The sequence below is a fragment of the Coregonus lavaretus genome (genome assembly GCF_964263955.1).
Source record: "Coregonus lavaretus genome assembly, chromosome: 23".
NCBI classification, from domain to species: domain Eukaryota; kingdom Metazoa; phylum Chordata; class Actinopteri; order Salmoniformes; family Salmonidae; genus Coregonus; species Coregonus lavaretus.
The window spans coordinates 18,253,587-18,279,889 of record NC_140010.1 but is presented as its reverse complement, the minus strand read 5'-3'; the positions used below and the strand labels follow the sequence as shown (position 1 = coordinate 18,279,889).

The 26,303-nt window shown below is 44.9% G+C and overlaps 1 protein-coding gene across 3 annotated transcripts in view; it reads right to left on the bottom strand.

Annotated features, from left to right (window-relative positions):
• Nucleotides 1-12,887: 12,887 nt before the first annotated feature.
• Nucleotides 12,888-26,303, bottom strand: part of LOC311150714 (zinc finger protein 521-like) — a 70,708-nt gene continuing 57,292 nt past the window's right edge. For all 3 annotated transcript variants that reach the window (XM_084188232.1, XM_084188234.1, XM_084188233.1), the window contains exon 5: nucleotides 12,888-14,351. In XM_084188232.1, the coding sequence (XP_084044358.1) occupies nucleotides 14,322-14,351 (30 nt within the window). In that variant the 3' untranslated portion in view covers nucleotides 12,888-14,321. The remainder of the gene's footprint in view (nucleotides 14,352-26,303) is intronic.

The following is a 26,303-nucleotide window of genomic DNA, read 5'->3' as shown; positions in this document are numbered from 1 at the left end:
AAAGATGTCACCAACATTGGTCTATTAGAAAGGATAAGACACTGAGATGCAGCCTTGTTTTGAATACGTTGCTTGGCCTCAATGAGACACAGTGCTTGACAGTGAACTTTCCAGGCCAAAACCTGCAAGTAAATTCCACAAATTGGGTCATTGCTGTGGAGAACGCTTCTGGGTCATCTACAGTAGTACTAAATCTTCAACAGACCACACAAAATAAATTGTGGAGAGTCACTCCTGTGTTATGATATAGATTAGGGTGGTTCTGTCAGGGTGATGGTGAGTTATTAGATGTATAATTACAACGTTATGCTAGATAGTGAGAAGGGCCTTTGGTTTGCAGGTGCCTGGGGTCCCAGTGTTGCCATTGTCTGTGTGCACATCTGGGCGAGCTGGCCCTGCATGGTCAGGTGTTGCCTGCCTGCCTGGGAATAAGGCCACAGCTGCAGGGTGCAAAGCTCCTCTCCCTCCTCTGTATGGTGGCGAGGGATAACAGACAGACCTGGGTTAAAATTGTATTCAAAATCTTTAAAATGCTATAGCTGTGCTTGACTGAGCTTGCCTGGGACATAATTATTCAAAAAGTGCAAACCCCTCCTATATGGCACTCCAGGTAGGCTCAAGCAAATGCTCAAAGTATATGAAAGATTGCAAATACTATTTGAACCCAGGTCTGGGGGACAGAGACACACTTGTGCCTAGAGGCACGGGATGCAGCAATAGCAGTAGGAAGAGCATTTCCCTACGGTAGGGATGGATTACTGCACTCATCAGCAAAACACCAAACCTCAGCTTTTCCTGCATGTTTCTAAATGCTAAAACAAGCTCCACTAAGGGATATCTATTCTGCGCTAGGTAAGTGATATTAGGAAAGATAGTGTGATTGATAGCACTGATAGATTAAAATGTAATGGGGTTTGTGGCAATATGTTTTTAAATGTGGCCTTATTTTTAATATGTTTTTAAATGTGGCCAATCAGTGTAGATGAAGGGGAGGAAACAGGTTAAAGAAGGATTTTTAAGCCTTGAGACAATTGAGACATGGATTGTGTATGTGTGCCATTCAGAGACAAAATATTTAAGTGCCTTTGAACAGTGTATCAGGTGCACCGGTTTGAGTGTGTCAAGAACTGCAACACTGCTGGGTTCTTCACGCTTAACAGTTTCCCGTGTGTATCAAGAATGGTCCACCACCCAAAGGACATCCAGCCAACTTGACACAACTGTGGGAAGCATTGGTGTCAACATGGGCCAGCATCTCTGTGGAATGCTTTCGACACATGCCCTGACCAATTGAGGCTGTTCTGAGTGCAAAAGGGGTTACAACTCAATTAGGAAGGTGTTCCTGTGTTAACTGTGTGTGGCTTTGAGCATGTGTGTGTGTGTGTGTGTGTGTGTGTGTGTGTGTGTGTGTGTGTGTGTGTGTGTGTGTGTGTGTGTGTGTGTGTGTGTGTGTGTGTAGGAAGACCTTTGAACACCTGTGACCCCGAGCAATGTGTCTGCGACCTCAAATGGAGTGCACCTGTGCCCCTTAAGTTTATAGAGCCCATTATCGGAGTGGCGAAGTGGTTTTCAGATGGAGATGGGGGCCTATATAACCCCATTCATAAGAACCTCTCAGGAGTTAACCACTCAGAAGTCCTTCGTGTATAAAGTGGCTTGAGAAAGTATTCACCCCCCTTGAAATTGTTCCTATTTTGTTGCCTTACAACCTGGAATTAAAATGTTGAGTTGAGTTGATGAGTTTTTGGGCGTTTGTATCATTTGATTTATACAACATGCCTACCACTTTGAAGATGCAAAATATTTTTTCTTGTGAAACAAACAATAAATAAGACAAACAACAGAAAACCTGAGCATGCATAACTATTCACCCCCCCCCCCCCCCACTTCACCAATTTAGACTATTTTGTGTATGTCCATTACATGAAATCCAAATAAAAATCCATATAAATGACAGGTTGTAATGCAACAAAATAGGAAAAACGCCAAGGGGGATGAATACTTTTGCAAGGCACTGTAGGGCCGGATATAATGACTTCATGCTTAAAACCTCTGTTTAGGTTCTCTAAGTCTAATGACTAACATCTTCAGTCCTGATACTGAAAAAAACTTGGACCTGAAAATTGTGTATAGTTGCTGTGCTTACCTGTGCTTTACTGTAACATTTCAGTACACAGACCTTGTCACAAAGTCATTGTCACAGGATATTTCAATAGACACAGTTGAAGTTAGGTTAGAATTTATACTCGTTTTTTAACCACTACACAAATTTCTTTTTAACAAACTATAGTTTTGGCAAGACGGTTAGGACATCTACTTTGTGTATGACACAAGTAATTTTTTCAACAATTGTTTACAGACAGGTTATTTCACTTATAATTCACTGTATCACAATTCCAGTGGGTCAGAAGTGTACATACGCTAAGTTGACTGTGCCTTTAAACAGCTTGGAAAATTCCAAAAAATGATGTCATGGCTTTAGATCCTTCTGATAGGCTAATTGACATCATATTTGTCAATTGGAGGTGTACCTGTGGATGTATTTCAAGGCCTACCTTCAAACTCAGTGCCTCTTTGCTTGACATCTTGGGAAAATCAAAAGAAATCAGCCAAGATCTCAGAAAAAAAATTGTAGACCTCCACAAGTCTGGTTCATCCTTGGGAGCAATTTCCAAACGCCTGAAGGTACCACGTTCATCTGTACAAACAACAGTACGCAAGTATAAACACCATGGGACCACACAGCCGTCATACCGCTCAGGAAGGAGACGCGTTCTTTCACCTAGAGATTAACGTACTTTGGTGCGAAAAGTGCAAATCAATCCCAGAACAACAGCAAAGGACCTTGTGAAGATGCTGGAGGAAACAGGTACAAAAGTATCTATATCCACAGTAAAACGAGTCCTATATCGACATAACCTGAAAGGCCGCTCAGCAAGGAAGAAGCCACTGCTCCAAACCCGCCATAAAAAAGACAGACTACGGATTGCAACTGCACATGGGGACAAAGATCGTACTTTTTGGAGAAATGTCCTCTGGTCTGATGAAACAAAAATATAACTGTTTGGCCATAATGACCATCGTTATGTTTGGAGGAAAAATGATGGGCTTTCAAGCCGAAGAACACCATCCCAACCGTGAAGCACAGGGGTGGCAGCATTATGCTGTGGGGGTGCTTTGGTGCAGGAGGGACTGGTGCACTTCACAAAATAGATGGCATCATGAGGAAGGAAAATTATGTGGATATATTGAAGCAACATCTCAAGACATCAGTCAGGAAGTTAAAGCTTGGTCGCAAATGGGTCTTCGTGGAAGGCTCCCCGAAACGTTTGACCCAAGTTAAACAATTTAAAGGCAATGCTACCAAATACTAATTGAGTGTATGTAAACTTCTGACCCACTGGGAACATGATGAAATAAATAAACGCTGAAATAATAATTCTCTCTGCGATTATTCTGACATTTCACATTCTTAAAATAAAATGGTGATCCTAACTGACCTAAGACAGGGAATTTTAAGTTGGATTAAATGTCAGGAATTGTGAAAAACTGAGTTTAAATGTATTTGGCTAAGGTGTATGTAAACTTCCGACTTCAACTGTATGAAGGCCAAAGCACCTTGAGAACAGATCCATAGGTCGACAGTGGAAAGGGAAAAGAAAACACAGGAGGGAGGTGAGGCCTTCCTCCTTCACCCCACACAGTGCTTGACTGTGACCTGACCTCCTTTGAGATGGTGATTGACCAGGGTCGCTGCTGTTCAATGTAACCCCCAGGCTGTTCACTTATCATCCAACTGAAAGGTAAACCACACTCAATATTTCATAGACAGAATATTTTGAAAAGCTAGTTTTTTTCACCTCTTTACGTATTCCTTTCTTCCTTCCGCTTTTCCGGGACACAGCGTTTCCTGACTGGAGCTTAAATAATTCCATTGGAATCCTCTTAGGATGGGTTCCCAGCACTTGGCAATTAAACAATTACATTTAATCAGCACGGGGCGACGCTTCCAGTCACCCTCATTTCAGACGTTGATTAAAAGCAGTTCTGCAGTGGTTATTGCAGACGACTTTAGAACACTGCAGTTCACATAGGTTTACTGCATGGTGATGTGGCGGGTGATGTGAGGGGTCAGATTGGATGGCATTATGACAGGTTCACTGGTGGGTGAGAGGGACGAGACAAGGGCTTTCTTCTCCTGATAACTACAGGAGAAATGACAGCTTCACAGTCAGTAGACCTGCATGCACTGTCCCTAATCAGACATTGTTAAATTACACAAGAGACATTTTGACTCCATGGCACAGTAGATTCAAATGAACAATAGTTAGTGCCAATAATTGCGTGTGTGTGCCCATTATAAGATAGGCATGTTTGTGTGTTTGGATTGACGCATCTTGACACGTTGTTCCATCATACCATGCAATCACGTCTTTCTGTATCTATGGAAAATCAGGAAAGAGCTTTTGATTTGTGAACCATGTTTGACATGGCATCATGCCTGAGTGAATGTGTGTGGCATAGAGCAGTCTGCTCTGTATATCCTGTCTTCACTCTCTCCTTCGGTATATCTCTTTGTCTCCTCCCCAAAAGGGCATAGAGAAGTTCCAGATGGAAGCATTGGAGGAGGAACCTAGGCTCTTCAAAAAAGAGGTGAGGACGGCATTGGGGAGGAGAGGAGAGGACAAAAGGAGCCCTTTTCTCTCTGTCTCCCCTCTCTACTGTGTCCTATCTCCCCTCTTCCCTGTCTCCCCTCTCTTCTGACTCCCCTCTCCCCTGTCTCCCCTCTCTACTGGCTCCCCTCTCTACAGTCTCCTATCTCCTCTCTCCTCTGACTCCCCTCCCCCTGTCGCGCTTCTCTACTGGCTCCTCTCTCCCCTGTCTCCCCTTTCTACTGTCTTCTATCTCCCCTCTCTGCTGTCTCCCATCCCCCCTGTCTCCCCTCTCTACTGACTTCCCTCTCTCTACTGCCTCCTATCTCCCCTCTCTTCTGACTCCCCTCTCCCCTCTCCCCTCTCCCCTCTCCCCTCTCCCCTCTCCCCTCCACAGCACCATTGAGTTGCAAAAGAGGTCCAGGCCCATCCTCCTCTACTATAGTTCAACCCAGGTGCCTGTAGTGTTTCATAAGACAGACGCCCCTGCTGGATCTCCAGCCCTCTTAACTAGCAGCTTCCATCAGCTGGCAGTGGCAGACAGACAGAGGCCTTCAAGCTTTGTTGTAGAAGCGAGTTCACATTGCACTAGATCACTATTCTTTATAGATGGGAATATATAATGTGTGAGGTAAAGGGTCCACTGTTTTTATTTGATCAGTCGATCAGTCCTTTGTAGGACATTTACCATTGGTTTCAGATGGAGAAATAATTGAGTGAATGGAATACAAGGTCTGTTGTTGTAGATGTCCAGATGAGTGCATTGAGCTTGAGTCCCGTACCAGACACAGAGACAGAGATATGAGTCAGATACAAAAGCATATATGAATACATACAATGATGATTTATGGATGATAAATCTCAAATATAGATAACAGCCTTCCTCAGTGAGTCTGGGAATGTAGCCTACAGTATACTCAATAACAGTATCATAACGGCACTGTAACAATAGTCTCTTCTAATGACTTCCCCCAGTAACTCCTTGCCTCTACGTGTCTCGGGGGAGAGGCGCTACAAAAAGTGATAATTACATGAAATATACATAGAGAATAAAGAGAGCATGTTTACATAACCAGGCCCATAAATATCTGACTGAGAAGACATTGTGCTCCGACTCCTTTTAAGCTGATCTCCCAGGGATGCCATTTTAATGACATGATGGTTTAAAGAGATGCTGCTCCGTCTCGTTCCATATTTAATTAACTTTTCCTTTTCTGACGCGGCGGAGAGAAAAAAAGAGAGAGAAGAATGAAGAAAAGTGTGATAGAGACAAACACACGGTAGTGGAGGAGACAATAACAAATAGCTGGGACAAGGGAGAGAGAAGCGGGGGGAACATGAGGAGACCTTGTCACGCTTTTGTGAGCTGTTTACAATACAAGATATGCAAGAGAGGAGAGGGACAGTGGGAGAGAGAGGGGAGGGAAAGGGGGAGATAGAATGAGGGAGAGGGAAAAAGACAGAGGGAAATAAGAGAGTTAAGGAGAGCGGGAATAGAGGGAAAAAGCAGTAAAGAAAAGGAGGGTGAGAGAAAGTAGGTAATAGAGGGATAGTGAGAGAAAAAGAAGAAGCAGGGGGAATGAGGCCTTCATCTCCCACGAGGCACCATTATAGAGCAATTCCTAGTTCACCAATAAGCACATGTAGGAAAACAAATGACAAACTAACTGGCATTATGAGGCAATACGATTAGCTCCCTTTCGTCCCAGCCTCAATAAGGCAAAACAAACAGAGACAAAAATAAGACTTAACAAAAAACACACCTAACATCCTCTGCTGGTAAAGCATTCAATCAAACATATCATATAAAACCACGGAATTACTGACTCAAGTCTAATTAGCACAAATACAACTAAATTAACTAAATTCAGTATGGCTGTGTCTCTCTGTCTTTCATTCTCTATCTATCCCTGCCCATCTCAGATAAGTGGTTGTTTTCTTACTCTGCCCTCTCCTACACCCCCACACACTCAGAGTTAGAGCAGACACCATGTGAGCTCGGCTCTTCCTTCCTCCGTCCATCCCCCCTCCCTCCCTCCTGCGGCCCTGATGGCTAATGATCCCCGCTGCATCCTGAACTGGGAGAGGCTGAAGGTGAGTCTCTCCCTCTAGCCATCATCTCCCATCCCACCCCACTGCCCTAGCAGACCCACCAAGACAGCAAAACACTTAAAACAGGGGGATTCTTTTTGTATTCTCTCAAATGAATTAAACACCAAGCAATGAAATATAGACTATGTGGGGTCAAACCCACAGGAAGACTATTGGCTCCTGCATGCCAGTGTGATGGGAAGGGAAGGATGAGGACAAATAAATCGGAGAGAGAGAGCGTAATACACAGCTCAAGAGTAAGTTAAAATCTAGATCAAATAGGCCAAGCTCCAACGGTATTTCCAATACATTCAGTTAATTTAACGTTATGATGCATCATTGTTTTACAGACAGTTGAGGTAATGTTTGTTATACTGTAGTAGTAGTGTTGTAATGATGTATCGTAGTGCCTGTGTTGTCATGTGTGTTAGAGGAAGAGAGTTTTTGTGGTGTTGCATGGGGGCGGGTGATTCACTGTTGCTAAGCTTCTGTGAATCTCCTCCAAGACCTGAAGGCGATATTCACAGCTACACACTTTTTTCTCCAATTATCACCTGAGATGGTTTTTTCTTGCCATCCACACCTCTACAGCCCTTAATTCTCTATATGTTAGTTTTGTAATTATGTATTTCTTTCTCTTAAGGTCTTCAATAAAGATGGATTTTTACAAAGAGCCTATGAGATACAGCAGAGCTGATTACTACACGTCACAATGATCAAGTTTGACACAAAACATTAATCAGAGAAAGAAGAGGAAATGAGGGTGGCAGGTAGCCTAGTGGTTAAGAGTGTTGGGCCAGTAACTGACAGGTCGCCGGTTCGAATCTCAGAGCCGACTAGGTGAAAAAATCTGTCGATGTCTCCTTGACCAAGTCATTTAATTCTAATTGCTCCTGTAAGTCACTCTGGATAAAAGTGTCTGCTAAATGACTGAAATGGAAAATACAGTGAACTGAAAAAAATACCAAAGGAAGCACCTTTTCACCCAGATTTGATTGGACATGGAGCGGTGACGACGTCCATTTTGCTGACACAGTTTTGATAAGATGGCTCTCTGGACGAGGGAGAGGCGAGGGGGTGGTGTGGTCACAGGGATTCTATTAAATTACTAGAAGGAAATGTCATAAACCCTCAAAATTCCAGAATGGGGCGAAAATGGCAGCCATATTGGTCAGGGAGAAATGCAAACCAGTCTAATTGGAATTAATGGAAGTAGAGGCATAATATTGATTTTACTTATGCAGGAAAATGAAAGGAAGGCATGTGATATATCAGAAATTGTGTAATAGAATTATTGCCAACCTAAAATATTGTCATACACTACATGACCAAAAGTATGTGGACACCTGTCGTCGAACATCTCCTTCCAAAATCATGGGCATTAATATGAAGTTGGTCCCCCCTTTGCTGCTATAACAGCCTCCACTTCTGGGATGGCTTTCCACTAGATGTTGGAACATTGCTGCGGGGACTGAATTGGAACACAGTCGGCGTTCCAATTCATCCCAAAGGTGCAGGCCAGTCAAGTTCTTCCACATCGATTTCGACAAACCATGTCTGTATGGACCTCGTTTTGTGCACGGGGGCATTGTCATGCTGAAATAGGAAAGGGCCTTCCCCAAACTGTTGCCAAAAAGTTGGAAGCACAGAATCGTCTATAATGTTATTGTATGCTGTTGCATTAATATTTCCCTTCACTGGAACTAAGCGGCCTAGCCCGAACCATAAAAAACAGCCCCAGTACATTATTCCTCCTCCACCAAACTTTACAGTTGGCACTACGCATTAGGGCAGGTAGCGTTCTCCTGTTATCCGCCAAACTCAGATTCGTCCATCGGACTGTCAGATGGTGAAGTGTGATTCATCACTCCAGAGAACGCGTTTCCTCTGCTCCAGAGTCCAATGGAGGCGAGCTGTACACCACTCCTGCCGACGCTTGGCATTGCGCACGGTGATCTAACCCGTTTCATGAAGCTCCCGATGAACAGTTATTGTGCTGACATTGCTTCCAGAGGCAGTTTGGAACTTGGTAGTGAGAGTTGCAACCGAGGACAGATTATTTTTACAAGCTACGCACTTAAGCACTCGGTGGTCCATTTCTGTGAGCTTGTGTGGCCTACCACTTTGCGGCTGAGCCGATTTTGCTAGTAGACGTGTCCACTTCACAATAAAAGCACTTACAGTTGACCGGGGCAGCTCTAGCAAAAATTTTATGAACTGACTTGTTGGAAAGGTGGCATCCTATCACGGTGCCATGTTGAAAGTCACTGAGCTCATCAGTAAGGCCATTCTACTGCCAATGTTTGTCTATGGAGATTGCATGGCAGTGTGCTCGATTTTATACACCTGTCAGCAACGGGTGTGGCTGAAATGGCCGAATCCACTAATTTGAAGGGGTGTCTACATACTTTAGTATATAGTGTGTTATTATAAATACAGTTTATACAGGTTTTATACCAATTTTCTGTATAAATATATGTAAACAGACCATAAATGTCTACATTTTTGTATTTCTTGGAAAGCTGTGAGTGCTATTATATGATACAATATCAGTACTTGTTGCATTTACAACTTGTCTAAGTCCTATCATCAACTGATTTCAGCCAGTGTATGGCTGTGGATTGACTGCATCTTTTGAATGGAATGTTGGCATATTGGCAGTTAATTTGAAAAACGAATGAAATCATTAATTATTTTACACAATATCTTATCATAGCACTGGCAAACCACGGTTGACCACCACTCCCTGACCAAAATGGCTGACCTTTATCTCATCATAAGAAGGTTCATATCCAGTCTAGTATTCTAATTCCTAATTCTATGGGCGCGGTGGTGTGAGAGATTGGGTTACCCCAGACAGTCCCCACGGATCACTAAATGGATCTGGATCTCACACTTGGGCGCACATATTGAATGCCATAAGTGGTCTCCCAGGTCCCCTTCAGTGGTAGGAATGCTCAGTCTAAACCGTGGTCAGTTTTCCAAAAATGTTTCCACAAAAGAAAAAGAAACGGCCGCAAGGAGAATCTAAGGTAGCACAAGGAAGCAAAGAAGGAGTTCCATGCTAATGTTTGGTGTTTGTGTTTTTCTGCAGTGCAAATACTATGCTTTTTCAGCATGCTGAATACGCCACTAGGTTTTCATTTTTCTTTCATGAATCATACAGTACAGTATGCCTCTGGTAGCAGAGGTCAACAGACTAGAGAGCTTCTCCTGCTGATTGCCGCCTCACACTATTTGGTCCTTCATGCCTAACCCTAACCCTAGCTTCATGTTGTCGTGAATTAGTCTAGTCAGTATGACCTGATGACTCCTCCAGTCCCCAGACAGAAAGCTTGTAACTGAAACTAGGAAGGGACAAGAAGAATGGAAGAAGGACAGGATGCGGTCTCAACCACAAGCAGCTAGAGAGCAGCAAGACCCAGTCAAAGGCAGAGAGGAAATGACGGGTGCGGGTGGACTGTATGCAGATGATCCTCTGCCGGAGGGTGGAGGTTCATCTTATATGGCGACATCCCCGTCAAACCTGGTAGAGTTGCCTGATGGGACATGGCCATGAAGCAGATGACACCACGGATTGTCGTCACCTACGAAGGAACCAATGTGTTCCCTGACTCTGTGTAGACATCACGTGTAAAGGAGACAATGTGTTATGTATCTTTGCTTAAATGTCACGTGTAGGGGGGAGGATGTGTTGTGTGGCTGTAGTCAAACGAGGCATGGGCTTCAGGAGCTGATTGATGTATTAGAAGTTAGAATACTTTGTGGGGTAAGGTAAGAACAGAACTTAATTACTATTGTTAGAAGCTACTGCATTGTAATTGCTATATAAAAAAAACAGTAAAATCCATCAGTTGTGAAGCTGTGGAACCAAAAGAGAAGTGTTTCCATTAACTAGTTAAATTACATTATTTGTTGAATAAAGTGCTAAAGAAGAAAAGTTGCATTATAACAACTATAGGCTAAGAGGGTTCACTTTAGGTGTCCCGTGGCCATACCATATTGTGGGCTTAAGCAGGAAACCACAGGGGAGCTTGAGGGTAACTGTGTAAAAATAGTTGAACCCCATGGCTGAATGTATCCTGCATGAAGGGCGAGATAATACGCAGTAAGAACCGGGCTACGCTGAAACAGTACAGAGCAGACTATAAATAAATATTGGATAGCTCATTGGTGTTGTACACAAAAATAGCCCCCGCTGACGCGTAGTATACCGTGTCACAAACTACCTATGAAATGTTAACAGTATGAAGGAGTGAGCTAAACTCTGTGGCAAGCAGGGATAGACCAAGAGAGGGCTCCACTGCTACCTCAGCTTAGGGTAGGAAGACAGGGAGGCCCCCTCACTGGGAAAAGGGCTCATATCCCAGGATAATCCAGGCCTACAATGCGCGGTGGGAGTTGACCCACCCTGTGTGGTTAAGAGAAGATCCACAGGCAAAGACTACCCGCACGTGAGATGTCCAAACCCCGGTTGAACCAGAAGCCTAACCCAGGAACATCATTGTTCTTGCACTGAAAGTGCAGTATGTGTGTGCAGCCATATTATGGAGGATCAGCTCAGTAAATACATCTCTATAGATGCCGTGCAGGCCATGTGGTCCAGCGTTCGCTGTCGGAGACGACTGGGGTCTCTGTAATTATATTCCTTTAAATGAGCCCCTGAGAGTCCCTTTGTCTCACTCTTGGTCAGGAGACAGAAACACACCTCTTTGGAGGCATATGCATCTGTGTGTGTGTGTGTGTGTGTGTGTGTGTGTGAGAGTGTATACATGTGCGTATGTGTGTGTGCGTGCTTGTGTGCGCCTGTGTGTGTGCTTTTCATTGCTGAGGCTGGCGGGCGAAAGGGAGGCCGCAGTGGTTCTCACAAGTTAATTTAATTAAATCATAAATATGAGCTGGAGGCCGCCACCCAATTTAACGTAATGGATGATGTGGGCCAGTCCATCTCTGGCAACACAAAGTTCTGGACCCATTCAGAATGCCCTTGAAGCTTATTAAAAGTGTCTGGCACGGGGAGATGCTAGCAAAGTTGTTTAATGGCTGCCCAGCTTGCATTCTGCTTGACAGTTAACGCTGGAACACTGGTGAGATGAGCCATCTATTCCATTCCATTTTTGAATTTAGAATGTGACGGCATTCCATTTAAATTGAGAAAGATTGTCACAGTCAGAAAAGCATAATGAAGAGGAGTCAAAATGGCCAATAAAACCTCTACATCAGATAGTACAAAACAGATACCTGATCAGCTTGTCATTATACGTGATAATTAGGATACGGTGAAGGAGAATCCAGTGAAGTGATTGTCGTTGACATGTGTCACAAATAAAGTGACATTATTTCCCCATGGTGGTGGTGCTGGCTCATCATGTTCAATAATCTGTCTGGACTCATGATTGGGTCTGTTACCAGCCAATCATCCTACAGACAGACCAGGGGGAGGTGCTGTGTGTTTAAATATTTTCTTGTAACGATGTATTAAGACGGTAGGCAGGGGAAATCATAATGCTAAATGTACAAATGAATATTCCCTGCTGATTTAATTTATTTCTAATCTTAGTTTTGTTTCGCAAAAAAGTGGCATAATTTTATTAATACATTAGTAAGTATTCTGTAATCTTATCCAAATTGTTGTCTTAGTTAAATTTATACTTTTGCATGACATACTCATGTCCCTTGTCATAAGTTATTTTGGACTTTGTGTTTTTCATCTCATTGCTGTGAGGAATCATCTGTAAAGACAGACAGATGTTACTAGTTGGCGCTTTGTCCCATTCAGCACAGACATCCTTCCCTTCCATTGGTCCCCTGGAGTGCTGCAGGCTCCCTAATAGGCCTGGTGCGAGGGTGTGTGGAATGGGACCGCACAGGGTGATGGGTAATGGAGTCATTAATAACGCAGACCTCCCTTAAGATGCTCAGATGTTCGTTAGGCAGAGCCACAAGGGAACCAGCAAAAAGGATGGAATTTGATTTAGAACCGAAAATGCAAAGTAAGCTTTTGAAGATGATCATGTTTATGCTGCCAAGGGCCCATTTTGCTACTTAATCAAATTAATTGATCCACACACATACTGCATGCACACGCAAACATGCATGCATGCACAAACACACAAACACGAACACGCACACACACATAGAAGCCATTTTCTCATACAGTTTTAATATTTCCATCACATGTGCAACACACAAAAAAAACGAGGTCTGCCAAATACAGAACTCCATATTTGTACAATAACATTTGAATAACAGAGAAGAGAACTGTCCTTTTGCTGCAGCAGGAGATGGTGCTTAATTTCCTGTAAACTGAGTACGAACAATTCTCAATCAAAAGGTCAAAACATTAAAGTTTCATACAAAAGTGCATCTCAGGTTCAATGAATGCAAAATCATTTACATAACAGAATGATTTATATTGGTGTATTATAACGCCACAATGGCTTCCAGCTTGAGCAGAGAGTAGAGCAATGAGATACCGCAGGAAACAGGGAAGGAAGGGGAGAAGTTGGAAGCTCTCAAGGAGAGCCCAGGACATAAGTTTAAGCACATCCCCCAGAGAGACCTAATACATGTAGTCTCCACCACGACCCCAAATTAAAATGGATTTATTCCCCATTGCAAAAACAATTTAAATACAAAGAGCTAAGAAAAACGACATAATTTTTCCAGTAATCTCCAGGCTTGAACGAGCAGTAAACATTAATAACAGAAATGTACAGGTCTGAGTCAGTGGGCTGGAGATTCCCCCATGATGCTATAGGAGACACAGGGGGGTTCACAATGTCTCTGTTACCATGCCAACCAGAGTAGCTAGCTGGCCTTTTCAAATCTGTGTCACTGCTTTTGCATATATCAGAACCCTGTCCTGTTTTTCCCCAAAAAATTATCTTTGTCTCATTTGAACTTGTCCATGCGCAGGTAGGCAGGCGGACCAGATTAAATGCACCACTTAGTCCTCAGCTGGTCTTCTGGAATGGCAGCCATGTTGGCATGAGACCTGTGATGTCATGTCAGGCTCTGCTGGTGATTGAGCATCCTGCTACACCAGGTCAGGATAGTGTCACATACAGGAAATGTGCACTGATGAAAAGGGTCCTGACTGACCATACCACAACTTCCTGTTCCCTATAAAATAATACCCCACATTGGCACCCTGTTTCTCCAAAAGTTCCATATCTTCTGATTGACAGTGGCATTGTCTGTTTAGATTTTCTCTCTCTTAATTTTTTTGGGACAAACGGTTCTGAACTGTACATTAGCAAATACTGTACTGTATAAGACTGCAATTTACCTGGAGTTATTAAGCAACACATGAAGAAGAACTTCTATTTACAAAGATAGTTGGCCAGTTTTGTTGACATGGCGACCAGACAAAGACCAGAGATACGTTTTTCTGTCTTTTTTTCACACTTCTGTCTTTCATCTGTACTTTTATTTTCGTATGTGTGACATGGTTCTTCCTGATGTGAAGTGAATCCAAAGTTCAGTGCAAAAGAGCCAGTGACTGGGTCAGACATGATTCTCCTCCTCGCCGTATGGTTCTCCTCTGCTCCTCAGGCCCAGTGACGATCTGCCTGGTTAGCTGCTGTGCTGAGTCAACGTGTGGTTCTGGACGGGAGGAAGAACAGAGAGGGAGAAAGAGAGAAAGGAATAAAACGACTGAATCAAGATTAAATTCAACATAAGGACATTTAGTATCATTCAACATTTACTCCAAGGGATTAAACATGGTTAAGTCCTCTCCTGACACACTGACACGCCAACGCTGAGCTGACAACATCTCCCTCCCTCCAACATCTCAATCCCCAACCATCAATACCAATATCAGATCAATGGCTGTGGACATGGAAACAACAGTTACCATGTAATATCCGTGATGGAAGATATTAACACACACACACCGGTGGGGTGCGGTGCAGTGAGAGAGAGTGGTTGTAGTGGGCTCAGCTGTGCCAGCTAGGTTCTTTAAAGGAGGTAGTGTGTGTGTGTGTGTGTGTGTGTGTGTGTGTGTGTGTGTGTGTGTGTGTGTGTGTGTGTGTGTGTGTGTGTGTGTGTGTGTGGACCAGGGGGTGTGTAACTGGTGTCCCTGGTGGGCTGAATCCAGGTCATCTTTTGAAGTACTGCTAATCCCTTTAATGCAAACCACATGCCCCACTTGCTGCGCGCTGTTAAAAACATGGCCTTGGACTCGCTACACTTCCACGGAATAGGCACACCTGTCACACACTCATCAGCACGCACACACACTGATTACACACACAAAGAAGAACAGTGACATACAGTTCAAACACACCCACACACGTACACAAACTCCTACTCTGGGTAGGCTTGAATTCTCTTTGAATAAACAACATGGAAAGACCCTGAACCACAAAAGGTTGTGACTCCTTCAGTGAGCCTGAGCCATAAAGGTGAGTTTACCAATGCACTGACTGCAGTCACCTTCAGTTATCAACATAGCAGAATCCCTCAGGCAGTCTAGGCCACGTCCGTTACTCCTCTCCCCTCCATCCCCTCTCTCTTTACCCTTTCAAGTGCCTCCATATAAAGCATTTAAACACCTCGACAGCTTTCCTTTCAGCCGGGGCGATTACTTTCCGACAGGTGGGGTAATAAGCTGTTTGACGGGGGGCAGGAGGGAGTGTGACCCCTAGAAGGGTTAGCCTCGGCTCACCTGGGCCCCCGCGCTCCTTTTTAAAGAGCCGGCCCCAGCCTCTCTCTCTCTCTCTCTCTCTCTCTCTCTCTCTCTCTCTCTCTATGAAATAAAGCTCCTTTAAGTGAGTCTGGGAGGAGACTCCCCACGGGACGACCCCCCCCCCCCCCCCCCCGTGAAGACATCCGTGGCATTGCCGGGGAGGGACAGGAGCACGGCAACCTTATTAATGAATGCGGCCCATTACCCGTCAGCCTGGCTCCTCAGTGACTCCTAGAAGCCCCTGCAGTACGTGACTTCAAATGGCAGGATATTGACACGGAGCAAGCAAAGCGGCTGGGAGAGAGTGTGTGTACTTTTTTCTGTGTGTCTGTGTGTGTTAGGGAGAGAGAGAGAGAGAGAGAGAGAGAGAGAGAGAGAGAGAGAGAGAGAGAGAGAGAGAGAGAGAGAGAGAGAGAGAGAGAGAGAGAGAGAGAGAGAGAGAGAGAGAGAGAGAGAGAGAGAGAGAGAGAGAGAGTGAGAGCGAGAGAGAGAGAGAGTGTATGTGTATGTGTGTATGTATGTGTATGGACCCCAAAGGAATGTAGCTCCTTGGATATAATGTAGGGCTCGTAACAGCTATTAGAGGGGAAAATAACCCCCCTGGGGAGTATTACCCCCCCCTTCCCAGCTCTGTCTGACACACACTGCATTCTACCTTCTCCTTAAACATGGCAGGAGTTTTCTCACTGAGGGCTTTTTCAAGGACGGTGCTAAAGGACTTCAGTGGCTGTGGCAGCCATGCAGGCTGGAGGGAAACAGAAAGACAAGAAAGAGAGAGAGAAAAAAAGGTAAAATGAAAATGATACCTTTACCTCTGTGGATATTGAACTCCACAGAGTGGAAGATAGATACTGTTCTTTATATCAGTGGAGAACGGAGGGAGGGAGGGAGGGAGGGAGAGCGATAAAGAGGGAGAGAAAATAAGAACTCCCATCATTCATTTTCCACTTATGAAATTCTTGAAGGCCAATGTGCGCAACCATTCACACAGTGAAATACAGCCAAATACACGTCCTCAGCTCCTAACCTCAACCCACCAATGTCACCTAAATCAATCATGTCAATTCATAACAGATTGACTGACCCCAACCACTAAACCCCTTACCACCAATCTCCCTGCTACTCCATCTCCTTTCTTCCAAACCCCCAATCTCCCCCTCTCTTACCCTGCATCTCCCCCCTCTTTTATCACCAATCTCCCCTCTCTTACCCTGCATCTCCCCCCTATCTTATCCCCAATCTCCACCTCTTACCCCCACTCTCCCCTCTCCCTTACCCCCACCGTTCTTCCCGACCACCCGCTGGTCTACATACACCATGCTGCTGTACTGCAGGTCCCAGTTACCAGCAGAGCCCAGGTAAAACCCTTAGCAGTCAATTCTCCACTAAATAAAGTTTTGCTCTGATCAATAATGTGCATCCGCCTCTCGCCCGAATGAAGCCTGTGCCTGAGAAGGCTCTTCTTCCTCCACTCTCTCCTCCTCCATCGACTGACTCTCTGCCACATTAACCCTCCATCCGCCTTTCATTTGATTACATCATATTGCTGCAACGCCCATGGGGGGCGAGAGGGAGGGGAGGGAGGGAGAACGCCCGGCAGGGGTCCTGTGTACCCATGAAAATCCATGCAAATGTCTTAGGGAATTTAACAGAGAAGGAGAGGGAGGAGAGGGAGAGAGATAGAGAGAGAGGGAGGAGAGAGAGAGGGAGAGAGGGAAAGTGCATGCAGGCTGGGGAGTTGATTTATTAACTAATCATTCTTTATGTCGTTTCCCATTCCTCTGGTCTCCATCCAGTGCAGCAAGGCAACAGTGTACCTGTTACATCAGCCCTGCAGAGGAAAAGGCCAAACAGATCAGCTGCCATTTTAAACCTCTCGTTTACTCCTAGGTCACGTTCCCCTGCTCAGACGTTGCATGCATCAACCAATGGTTGCCTGCCACATTATCGACTGTGTCATCGACTGACAGATTGCTATAACATAAATTATGATGTGGTTAGCTGATACTTAAAATGCCTATCCAGGTGTTGTAAGATCTGGCATGCGTCAGCAACGACTGGGCAGAGGAACGCGCCCCTAATCTACAAACTAGGCAAAACTATAGCAGGACTAAGAACTCAGCTCATTCTTTCTGGTTGTAGCCTGTCTTTTACAACCCAGAGCTGTGACTTTATAGAGTGTTCAGAAAGCTGATAGAATGAACAATAATGAGTCTCTAAACTTGGGTCTCGGGGGACCCCTCAAACTGGGGGAAAGTCGAGACGACATTATATTATACAAGCGTGATGCCTGGCAACACAGAGCACAGACAAGGCCAGGTGAAAAACATCAGCTTCTCATTAGGCCTCAAAGAGCCATAATTGAAATGGTAAACATTTGTTGACACGTTTTATGAGCACCAATTCACAACAATTAGTTAATAATTTTCTGCAGAACAATTTAGGGAGTTGAGAAGTCTGGTAATTTGATTTGCGACATTTCAACTGACATTAAAAGAGAGAAAAGTGCCAAAACAATCCACTCTAGTTCGAATCCTAACTTGAGATGCATGTATGCAACGGAAACTTTCTTCTAAATCATATATTCACATCAACAAGAGTTTATAGCAATTCTAGCTCTAACTCCACTTCCTTCTGCTACCTGTATCCATCCAAGACATCCATAATTGTGTTAATGTCATACAGCCCACAGCCCTAGCAGCGGCTATTCCCCCCATATCGAAGCAGTAGTGGCTATACCCCCATGTCTAAACAGTAATGGCTATCCCCCCATGTCTAAACAGTAGTGGCTATCCCCCCCATATCCAAACAGTAGAGGCTATCCCCCCATGTCTAAAGAGTAGTGGCTATCCCCCCCATGTCTAAACAGTAGCGGCTATCCCCCCCATGTCTAAACAGTGATGGCTATCCCCCATGTCTAAACAGTAGTGGCTATCCCCCCATATCGAAGCAGTAGTGGCTATCCCCCCCATATCCAAACATTAGTGGCTATCCCCCCCATATCCAAACAGTAGTGGCTATCCCCCCATGTCTAAACAGTAGCGGCTATCCCCCCCATGTCTAAACAGTAATGGCTATCCCCCATGTCTAAACAGTAGTGGCTATCCCCCCCATGTCCAAACAGTAGTGGCTATCCCCCCATGTCTAAACAGTAGCGGCTATCCCCCCCATGTCTAAACAGTAATGGCTATCCCCCATGTCTAAACAGTAGTGGCTATCCCCCCCATGTCCAAACAGTAGTGGCTATCCCCCCATATCCAAACAGTAGTGGCTATCCCCCCATGTCTAAACAGTAGCGGCTATCCCCCCCATGTCTAAACAGTAGTGGCTATCCCCCCCATGTCTAAACAGTAGTGGCTATCCCCCCCATGTCCAAACAGTAGTGGCTATCCCCCCATGTCTAGTCAGTGTGTGCTGAGACTACATCTCTGCTCGTAGCTGACATAAGTCTGCTAACATACAGTACCTGCATCTGGAGAACAGGGAGCAAGTGGAGCGCCAAACCACAGAGATCCAGCCACAGCATACTGCTAGTAATCAGTCAGAAGTTTAATTAAGACATAAGCGCAGAGCACGCTGCTGCTCAGATACGCTGAGACAAAGAACTCACAGGCCTCAGAACAGATCACAGGTTAAACAGGAACACTTGGCTGCTTTAAGAGACACATATGGGTCATGCTGTATCCGAACTACTAACACAAAGCACTGGGCAAATGCTATTTCATTCCACACAGCTCTAAATAGCCATTGTTTTCTATGGTGTTTTCTCCAGCTACTGTAACAAGACTGATCATATCTAACCTGTATACGTGAAGTTCACCCCTGCGACCAGACAGATCAGGCCCATGCAGTCCCAGTACTACATTCCCTGGGTTCTGTCTGAGCAGTGATCGCGGGTTGAATTGAACCCAGGCCAGTATTGACTCAGTCCCCCTTTGCTTGGAGTGATCTCCATTCTACACTGTTGGCTCGGCCACTAGGGTGTAATCTCTTCCTGTTTGGCCTCAGGCCAGGCTTACTGCTGGCCAGTTTAGCTAATGAAGAATACAATCAAATAAATAAATAAATACAACTAATAAAACTAGCAGCTGGCATTCTCCACAGTCAACACTTATTAGGGCATAGGGAGGGCTGACCTCGTCCGCTGTTTGGCCACCACCGCCACGGTCTACTTGGTAACCAACCGTCTTGTTTGAAGTGTGGTGCCTGGAGACACGTGGACATTCAGTATAGCTCTGGGGCTAGCGTGGAGTGGGAGACTATGGTATGTGTCTTATTGTGTCTAGCCTCTGGCATGTAGTTGTGTGTATAATAGTCATGTAATAAATGAGTCATAGCTGGAATTGTCTGGCTGGATATACAAACAATGTTGAAATCCTTCTCTTTTCAGATGCAACGGGAGAAGACAGATCCCCTATTGGAGGGCTAGTGTGCTTTGTTCCCCCAAATGATAATCATTACCCTGTCTAAGTAGACAAGTGAATGGTGCTAGAAACCCACTATGCAGTGATCCTGCTGTTTGACTGAGGTAGCAAAACAACTGCACAACCACTGGGTTATTATAGAGCCTCATTAAGTGAAGCGACTACAGAGCGGCAAAGAGGGAAGGAGAGAGAGAGCAGAGAGAGAGGGAGGGATGGAGAGAGGGAGGGGAAGATAGAGAGGAAGAGAAAGGGAAGGGAGATGAAGAGAAAGTAAGAGAGAGAGGGAGAGAGAGATGGTGAGAGAGATACATACAGAAATTGAGAGACAGCAGAGGGAGAGGGAGGGAGATGGGAGAAAGTAAGAGAGAGAGAGAGAGAGAGAGAGAGAGAGAGAGAGAGAGAGAGAGAGAGAGAGAGAGAGAGAGAGAGAGAGAGAGAGAGAGAGAGATGGCGAGAGAGAGATGGCGAGAGAGAGAGAGATGGCGAGAGAGATACATACAGGAATTGAGAGAGAGCAGAGGGAGAGGGATGGAGATGGGGAGAAAGAGACAGTGAAAAGAGAGAGATAAAGAAAGCAAGTGAGCGAGAGAAAGATACAAATCTGAGCTGATTTCTGAGGTGATAGCTACCAACACAGATGCCTTTCCACACTTAAAATGGAGACTATGACTAAAGAACCCAATTAAGGATATTTCTTAGGGGAGCCATCTTGGGAGGGAGATGGGGGGCTGAGTCTTGGTGGGACGCGAGCCCTGGGCTACACACACTAATTAGACTGAGGCAGGGGGGTGGCAGGGGGGTAGAGGATGTGAGATCCAAGCATGTCACTGAGAGGGAGATGGGGTCCATGGAGCTCCACAGTTCCAGAAACAAAACACAATTACTCTCACATTTAACCACTTCACTTACAGACAAGAGTTTGAGTGGTGTAGCGATGATGCTACAGCACAGCAAACTCACTCATACAATACTCCTCTCTCTGTTCTCTGTCTTTCTGTCCTTTGCTCTCGCTGCTATACAGTGATGGGAAAAAGTATTTGATCCCCTGCTGATTTTGTACGTTTGCCCACTGACAAAGACATGATCAGTCTATAATTTTAATGGTAGATTTATTTGAACAGTGAGAGACAGAATAACAACAAAAAAATCCAGAAAAAACGCATGTCAAAAATGTTATAAATTGATTTGCATTTTAATAAGGGAAATAAGTATTTGACCCCTCTGCAAAACATGACTTAGTACTTGGTGGCAAAACCCTTGTTGGCAATCACAGAGGTCAGACGTTTCTTGTAGTTGGCCACCAGGTTTGCACACATCTCAGGAGGGATTTTGTCCCACTCCTCTTTGCAGATCTTCTCCAAGTCATTAAGGTTTCGAGCCTGACGTTTGGCAACTCGAACCTTCAGCTCCCTCCACAGATTTTCTATGGGATTAAGGTCTGGAGACTGGCTAGGCCACTCCAGGACCTTAATGTGCTTCTTCTTGAGCCACTCCTTTGTTGCCTTGGCCGTGTGTTTTGGGTCATTGTCATGCTGGAATACCCATCCACGACCCATTTTCAATGCCCTGGCTGAGGGAAGGAGGTTCTCACCCAAGATTTGACGATACATGGCCCCGTCCATCGTCCCTTTGATGTGGTGAAGTTGTCCTGTCCCCTTAGCAGAAAAACACCCCCAAAGCATAATGTTTCCACCTCCATGTTTGACGGTGGGGATGGTGTTCTTGGGGTCATAGGCATCATTCCTCCTCCTCCAAACACGGCGAGTTGAGTTGATGCCAAAGAGCTCGATTTTGGTCTCATCTGACCACAATACTTTCACCCAGTTCTCCTCTGAATCATTCAGATGTTCATTGGCAAACTTCAGACGGGCCTGTATATGTGCTTTCTTGAGCAGGGGGACCTTGCGGGCACTGCAGAATTTCAGTCCTTCACGGCGTAGTGTGTTACCAATTGTTTTCTTGGTGACTATAGTCCCAGCTGCCTTGAGATCATTGACAAGTAGTAGATCATTGAGATCATTGACAGCCCGTGTAGTTCTGGGCTGATCATTGCAACTCCACGAGGTGAGATCTTGCATGGAGCCCCAGGCCGAGGGAGATTGACAGTTATTTTGTGTTTCATCCATTTGCGAATAATCGCACCAACTGTTGTCACCTTCTCACCAAGCTGCTTGGCGATGGTCTTGTAGCCCATTCCAGCCTTGTGTAGGTCTACAATCTTGTCCCTGACATCCTTGGAGAGCTCTTTGGTCTTGGCCATGGTGGAGAGTTTGGAATCTGATTGATTGATTGCTTCTGTGGACAGGTGTCTTTTATACAGGTAACAAGCTGAGATTAGGAGCACTCCCTTTAAGTGTGTGCTCCTAATCTCAGCTCGTTACCTGTATAAAAGACACCTGGGAGCCAGAAATCTTTCTGATTGAGAGGGGGACAAATACTTATTTCCCTCATTAAAATGCAAAGCAATTTATAAAATTTTTGACATGCGTTTTTCTGGATTTTGTTGTTGTTATTCTGTCTCTCACTGTTCAAATAAACCTACCATTAAAATTATAGACTGATCATTTCTTTGTCAGTGGGCAAACGTACAAAATCAGCAGGGGATCAAACACTTTTTTCCCTCACTGTAGCTACTTCAGTGACAGAGTGAATTTTAGGAGTGAATTTAAGGCTACTGTTAGATTTGGGTTGAAACTGTGACGCCGACAAATAACAAATACACTCTCATGTTTACCCACTTGTTTTGAGAGAGTGAGTCAGAATATTCACTTTTAATAGCCACACAATTGGTGTCATGTAACATTTGTACAAAATTGATGTGTCTAATAATTATTGTACTTGTTTGAAAATGAATCCTTGAAAAACTGTTTAATCTGACACTGTGAGGACCAGCTAGCCTCAACAGTGTTTTGTAAAAACACATTTAGAATCAAACATTTGCAAAGTGAATCTCTTTAAACAGGTAAATTAAATCTGTAATACATTCCTCATGCGGTGTTAATGACAAGCTTTATCAAAGTTGCAGAAAGTCAAATAAAAAGTGTAATACAAATGTGTGTGTGTGTTAGGGAACAGATCCGGTGATGAATTCCAGCACAGAGCATCCCTCCCTCTCTTTGTTTGGTTTTAACTTCTCCCAGTAGTACAGCGAGCGGGGGAAGAAGAGAAAGAGAATGCCTCAAAGGCTTCTGGGAGTTTTTGTCATGTTTCCCTCCAGACACTGTGTTCGCATGTACACATCAGACCCACCCTTGGAAAGGAAGAAACAGAGACAAATACTGTACATACACACTCACACAGACGCACAAACGTACATACACACTCCCGTGTGTACACACACACACACACACACACACACACTGCAGAGAGAAAATCCTCCTAGGATCATTAGGTTTGTCATGCTGTCTAATTCTGATCCACCTACAGTAGGAAAGTAGAACACCACGACTGTGTTACGTTGTCGCCATTCATCTCACAATGTTTACGTCCCCTTTTACAGCGCTGACGACTGTTTGTACAGCGTGTTTGTACATCATTATAAATACACTTAAATATTAATGATAGCGCATCACAAACACACAGTTGTGCCCTTCTATTCATTTCACTTTCATTTTGCTGCTCAACCTTTTGAAATGGTGACAGCATTGTGGTTGAAGAGAAGAACAGCTTGTCATTTAAAAAGATAAAACCAGGAGTTCAAACGCATGTGAAGCTATCACACTTGGCAAATGAAGATAGTGTAATCTCAAAAAGTTATGTTTTTGAGGGCTAAACAAATGTAGATGAGCCTCAGAGTGGCGCGTGTTAGGGACATGGTGCACTCCAGGTGGGGGCATATTCCAAATGGTAAATTCTAAAATCAATCTTTATGGGAATTATAGTCCCAATGTACCGTGTCAGAATGATTCTTTGCCTCGTTTCAGTTTCTCAAAGTCTGCGAGAGCCTCAAAAACAAGGACAAACATCACACTCCAAAAAACACTGACAAACTTAATATTGTTTAAATCATATTTAGTGTGATGATTGTCAGTATATTTTGGCTCTCGCAGACTTTGAGAAATTACCCTAAAATTGTTTTCAGATCTACAGTAGAGTGGGCTATGCTATTACACATGCTAATGCAATAATATCATTAGCAATACAGTGAACCCATGGTGATTATTCTGCTCTATTTCCAAGGTATCATCTTTTCCCCCAATTTTTAAGCATTTTCCCAAAAAATTATGGATGTCACGACATGCATCGCTGTTTACACTAACCCGGCGACACCCCCGCTAATACATTTCCTTAATTTAAAACATAAAAATCGGTCACAGCTTGACAATAATGGCCATCACACACAGAGGAAGATGGAGAATCTAATTTGTGAGAAGAAGACGTACAACATGATACAGACGTGTTCTTGTCACTTCTAGCACTCATTACAGAGCTGGAGCTTTGGACCGAGCATCATCGTCTTTGAAGGAATCCTTTTAAAAGACACTCCAATTAAGGTGCGTGTCCTGTGGGTATCTAAGGAAAGAGGGAGAAGGAGAAGTCCTAATGTACCCACTGACTACCCTCTCCTCTCCTCTCCTCTCCTCTCCTCTCCTCTCCTCTCCTCTCCTCTCCTCTCCTCTCCTCTCCTCTCCTCTCCTCTCCTCTCCTCTCCTCTCCTCTCCTCTCCTCTCCTCTCCTCTCCTCTCCTCTCCTCTCCTCTCCTCTCCTCTCCTCTCCTCTCCTCTCCTCTCCTCTCATCTGTCAGTTGGAGCAGGACATACACGACTTCTAAGGAATGATCATGAAAGTGAAGGATAAAAATCTCATCCCAGAAAAAATGTAATCTTCACTGTTGTGTAACTTGAATATCATTGTCTTGCCTTAGGAGGAATAGGGTTCATCATTATACAGAGGAAGGGAGGATATACTGTATCCCACTCTTGCACACTTGTGGTGGAACTGCAAAATGAACTTCCACTTATAGAAATGTCAGACTTAAGCTCTGGCTAATTCACTGCCACCACCATCCGTTAATATATCTGCCTCATTAATCCTGTGGAATAGCAGAGCATTGTCAGTGGCTCAGTGCCTTATGTAATAAGGAAGAGACACATCCACTGAATCTAATACTTATAAAATTCAACATGGCCAGTCCTGAGTACCCTCAAACCCCTGGCTTGTCCAAACCAGGGTAAGGGGCTGAGACAGTCTGAGCATGGGAGGAAGTAAGAGTACAGTAGATTGGAGGAGAGACTAGAAGTGGATGTGTCATCTTCTGGATGTGACATAGATGCATGGGTGGTGGGCAGTAGGGGGTATTGGGAGAGAGAGAGAGAGAGAGAGAGAGAGAGAGAGAGAGAGAGAGAGAGAGAGAGAGAGAGAGAGAGAGAGAGAGAGAGAGAGAGAGAGAGAGAGAGAACGAGAGAGAGAGAGAGAGAGAGAACGAGAGAGAGAGAGAGAGAGAGAGAGAGAAAACGAGAGAACGAGAGAGAGAGAGAACGAGAGAGAGAACGAGAGAGAGAACGAGAGAGAGAACGAGAGAGAGAACGAGAGAGAGCGAGAGAGAGAGAGAGAGCGAGATAGAGAGAGCGAGAGAGAGAGAGCGTGAGAGAGAACAGGGAGACCACACCAGAGACCACACCCCATAGCACAAACACTGAACCATTGGCCCTCCCCATCAGCAACTCATGAGGGGGGGGGGGGGGGGGGGGTGTCCTCAGGAGGGTTCTGGAAACAGGAGAAAGGGGGAAAGAGAGAGTGATAAAGACAGATAGAAAGGGAGAGAGAGAGAGTGAGAAGGAGAGAGAGAGAAAGACAGAGAGAGAGCAGAGTCTCTTCTGGACTGTGGATTCTGGGTCACCGAGGCCCAGGAGTCAGTCAATCTGTCCGGTCCGAGGGGGTGGCCGGGCAGGGGGTCCTGGGAGGGCTGATTAGACGGATGCTCTCCCATCATCCATCTCGACAGGCCGGTGAAAATTGGCTACCCCTCGCAGGGTAGAGTTCACAGGGGGAGGCGTTAGGGGAAGATGGGTGGACGGTGGGGGAGAAGGGGGAGGCGGTGGGGGAGAGGGGGGTATCGCTGGATCCCTGTCACAGCCTTTGGTATGTTTCAGGGAATCTCAGCGGCAAATTAATAAAATATCGTTGCTGCTTCCCTTTACCTGCCTACCATGGCAGGCAGCTCTCCCTTTCCTCTCTCCCCCCTGCCTGCTTCCCCTCTCCTCTCTCCCTCCCAGCCTGCACTAACCCCTTGACCTCTCTGACTACTGTGAGAGATGAGGAGACCACCAGGTAGCCAGAGATTGGGCCAGAGTGTCAGGGTGTATGAGGAGAGAGAAACTCAAAACTCCAGGCAGACCAGGCAGAGAGAGAAGCAACATCTATCTCCTCATCGCTGGATGACAGCTTCACAACAGAGAGATTGACAAATGACTTTACCATGTTAGGGAGACATGTTTGAGT